Source organism: Lactuca saligna, chromosome 9 (genome assembly GCF_052625555.1).
Source record: "Lactuca saligna cultivar CGN05327 chromosome 9, ASM5262555v1, whole genome shotgun sequence".
Classification (NCBI taxonomy): Eukaryota; Viridiplantae; Streptophyta; class Magnoliopsida; order Asterales; family Asteraceae; genus Lactuca; species Lactuca saligna.
The window spans coordinates 38,503,994-38,506,899 of record NC_136425.1 but is presented as its reverse complement, the minus strand read 5'-3'; the positions used below and the strand labels follow the sequence as shown (position 1 = coordinate 38,506,899).

At 40.5% G+C, this 2,906-nt stretch overlaps 1 protein-coding gene across 1 annotated transcript; it reads right to left on the bottom strand.

Moving 5' to 3' along the window:
• Positions 1-356: 356 nt before the first annotated feature.
• Positions 357-1,555, bottom strand: LOC145016229 (uncharacterized). The gene is made up of 3 exons (XM_078974612.1): positions 1,380-1,555; positions 971-1,280; positions 357-809 (listed from the first exon to the last, which is right to left on the bottom strand). Exons 1-3 carry the CDS (start codon positions 1,553-1,555, stop codon positions 357-359), a joined length of 939 nt encoding a protein of 312 aa, XP_078830738.1.
• Between the last annotated feature and the right edge of the window lie 1,351 nt (positions 1,556-2,906).

Sequence of the window (2,906 nt, the reverse complement as noted above, 5' to 3'; positions counted from 1 at the left end):
GATCTTTACTGTTCGCCACGGAGTAGGCATATTTACACACTGATGATATGTTGATGGAACCTCTTTCATCTTGTGGATCCACAGTCTACCTAATATCACATTATAAGAAGATAAATTGTCGATAACACAGAAATTTTGTATAGAGTTTACCCTCTCTATCTATATTGGTAGCTTTATCTCCCTAATGGTGTATTTCGTTTCTCTGCTAAATCCTATGAGGACCAAGGATCTTTTGATTATCTCTGATTTCGGGATGTCCATCCTCTTTAGTGCATCCAAGTGTATGACGTTGACCGAGGATCCTCTGTCAACAAGGATCCTTCTGATGAAGTGGTTCGCAATGTACAGTGTTATCATCAGTCCGTCATGGTGAGGACCTGGATCCCTTCCTTGTCCGTCTCATCAAATGTGATTTCCTTTTCATTGCTAACCAAGGTATCCTTCTCTGGTCTATCCTCCTTTTCTATTTTAGAGACCTTAGTGTGTCTTTTAGCATGAGAATAAGAAGTACCACAAATGTTAGATCCGCCTGAGATAACGTTAATTATCTTGACGTTTAGGGGTGGAGATCCTGGTTTCTCCAGGATCTTGTGACCATCCTGTTTGTTCTCCTTGGACTTTTCTTTCTTTCTCCTAAGGATCTCTTCAAGATTCCCTTTGCTAAGGAGGTAGTTGATCTCCTTTCTTAGGGCTATGCAATCCTCCATCATGTGACCAAAATCTTCGTGGTAAGCACACCATTTGGACTCGTATTTCCAACTGGTGGACTTGTTATCCTTCTTTGGCCACCTTGTTTTGTCTCCGAGATCCTGCATAGCATGGATTAAACTTGAAACATCCACAGAAAAACAATAGTCAGTTATCTTAGGAGGTTCCTCTTCCTCTCCTTCATCTTCGAGGGCATTAACAATATGGTGATCTGGTTTGGAATAGGGCTTTGATTTGTAGGATCTTGGGGCCGAGGATTTACCCTTCCTATTGGGATTCTCGTATTGACTTGAAGGGTTGCTCCTCTTCTGGACTTCTTTATCCTCTTCAAGCTTATGAACCTCAATGCTCGAAACCTAACTTCGCCAAATCTCTTGCATGGGGTCATCACGAGATCTTCATAGAAGGGTGAATCCTTCCTTAGACCCATCTTGAAGGCCTCTACAGCAGTCATCATGTCAATGTTGCGGATGCTTAGAGTTTTCCTGCCAAACTTGTTAACAAAATCCCTAAGTCGTTCCTTAGGATCCCGAACCACCCGATAAAGATCACTATTGATCTTCTCGAAAGTTCTGCTATAAGAAAACTGGTTATTGAAAATATTTACTAAGTGTGCAAATGAAGTAATAGAATGGGGAGGAATGTTTAGCAGCCATTTAAGAGCTGATCACTTGAGGGTTGAACCAAAGCTTTTGCATAGGCAACCTTCCTTCAAGTTCACTGGGATGGAAATGATCTCCATCCTTTCTCGGTATTGTGCTACATGCTCTTCAGGATCTGTAGTTCCATTATAAGGCTTCATGCTAAGAGTCTGGAAGCACTTAAGAACTTCGGTATCGGCTATCATAGGAGCAAATCTCGAGATCCTGTGACTTGTTAGAGACGCTTTTGGTATGGGTTGAACTACCCCGGGTATTCTGGTATAGGTTGAACTACCCCGGGTATGCTTGAGATCATCTGTCTCAATTAATGAAGTTCCTTAGCCATGTTTGGACCTATTCCTGCATCAACGTTTATAGAGTTAGTATTGATAGTATTGTTGTTTAAGAAGTTACTAGAATCAAGGTTTCTAAGAGTATTGAAAGGCTCATTGAGATTATTGATCATAGATGATCGATTGTTCATAGTTGTCCCCCAGGGTGACGCAGCAGGAGTTGTATTCCCCTGATGATTTCCTGAGGATCCTACATTGTTGAAGTTCAGGATCCTTGGTTGTACAACTGTGGGCATCGTTTCTTGGGATCTCTGAAATTTCGCCTTCATCCTCTCCACTTCTCTAAGTAGTGTTCTATTCTCATCTTGCTGCTGAGTCATCTGTTGCATCATTTTCCTCATCACAGTGAAGAGTTTAGCAATAGTGACCGGAGCAGTCGGATCCTGGAGTCATGAAGATCCCAAACTTCCTTGGTTAGTGACCGGAGGGGTGTTTCTCTTGGAAGTGAAAGGCGCTTTCCTCTGACCAGGAGGTCTACTCGGAGGAGGTGGTAGGTTTTTTGTTAGAATGGAAGGAGCGGAGAATGAAGAAAGGATTGGTTGTGTAGACATGATCTTTCGAGGATTTTGAACACCAAGGCCCCACGGTGGGCGCCAAATTGTTTTGGTCAAAAATTACACAAGTATAGATCAACCAAATTGAATGAGAAGCTGTGATGTTCGAATTGTTCAATAGTAAAAGATAAAGATAATGACACGATTGTTTATAAGGAAAGCCCTTGATCCTTGCTAGGATCTCCGGCACAAAACATTGGGAGGTGGTAATGGTCACCTGACTTGATGATTTTATTAATATAAATTGATGATTACAAAGAGTATTTTAGTAAGAACAAGTGAAAAAGTTCGTAGAGTAAGCTAAGATTCAATAGTGTGTCGTGTGCGACATACATGTGTCAATTTATAGTCTAAACTAGCTAACAAGATGTCCGATATTCCCGGGATCCTCTATGACCAGCTTTGTGAACGTTGTTTGACTTAGTATTCTGATTCTTTAGCATAGTTGAGACAAAAATTTGTTGACAATAATTCTTCTCTTGACTATTTCTGCACATGTGTTAGTTAAGAATGAAATATAACTGTTATAAATGTTAGTAAATAATAATAATGATAATAGTCAGGATCTTGAGATAGTCAAGGATCCTGAATATCTGATGAGGTTTGAGGATCCTGACCCTAATAGTATTGAACTGTGAATTTATTATATT

Coding starts and splice junctions, on each gene's coding strand:
- LOC145016229 (XM_078974612.1), bottom strand. CDS start 1,555: ATGATAGCCGATACCGAAGTTCTTAAGTGCTTCCAGACTCTTAGCATG. Junction 1,281..1,379: donor AGCTTTGGTTCAACCCTCAA/GTGATCAGCTCT, acceptor TTCTTATAGCAG/AACTTTCGAGAAGATCAATA. Junction 810..970: donor CGAGAATCCCAATAGGAAGG/GTAAATCCTCGG, acceptor CATGCTATGCAG/GATCTCGGAGACAAAACAAG.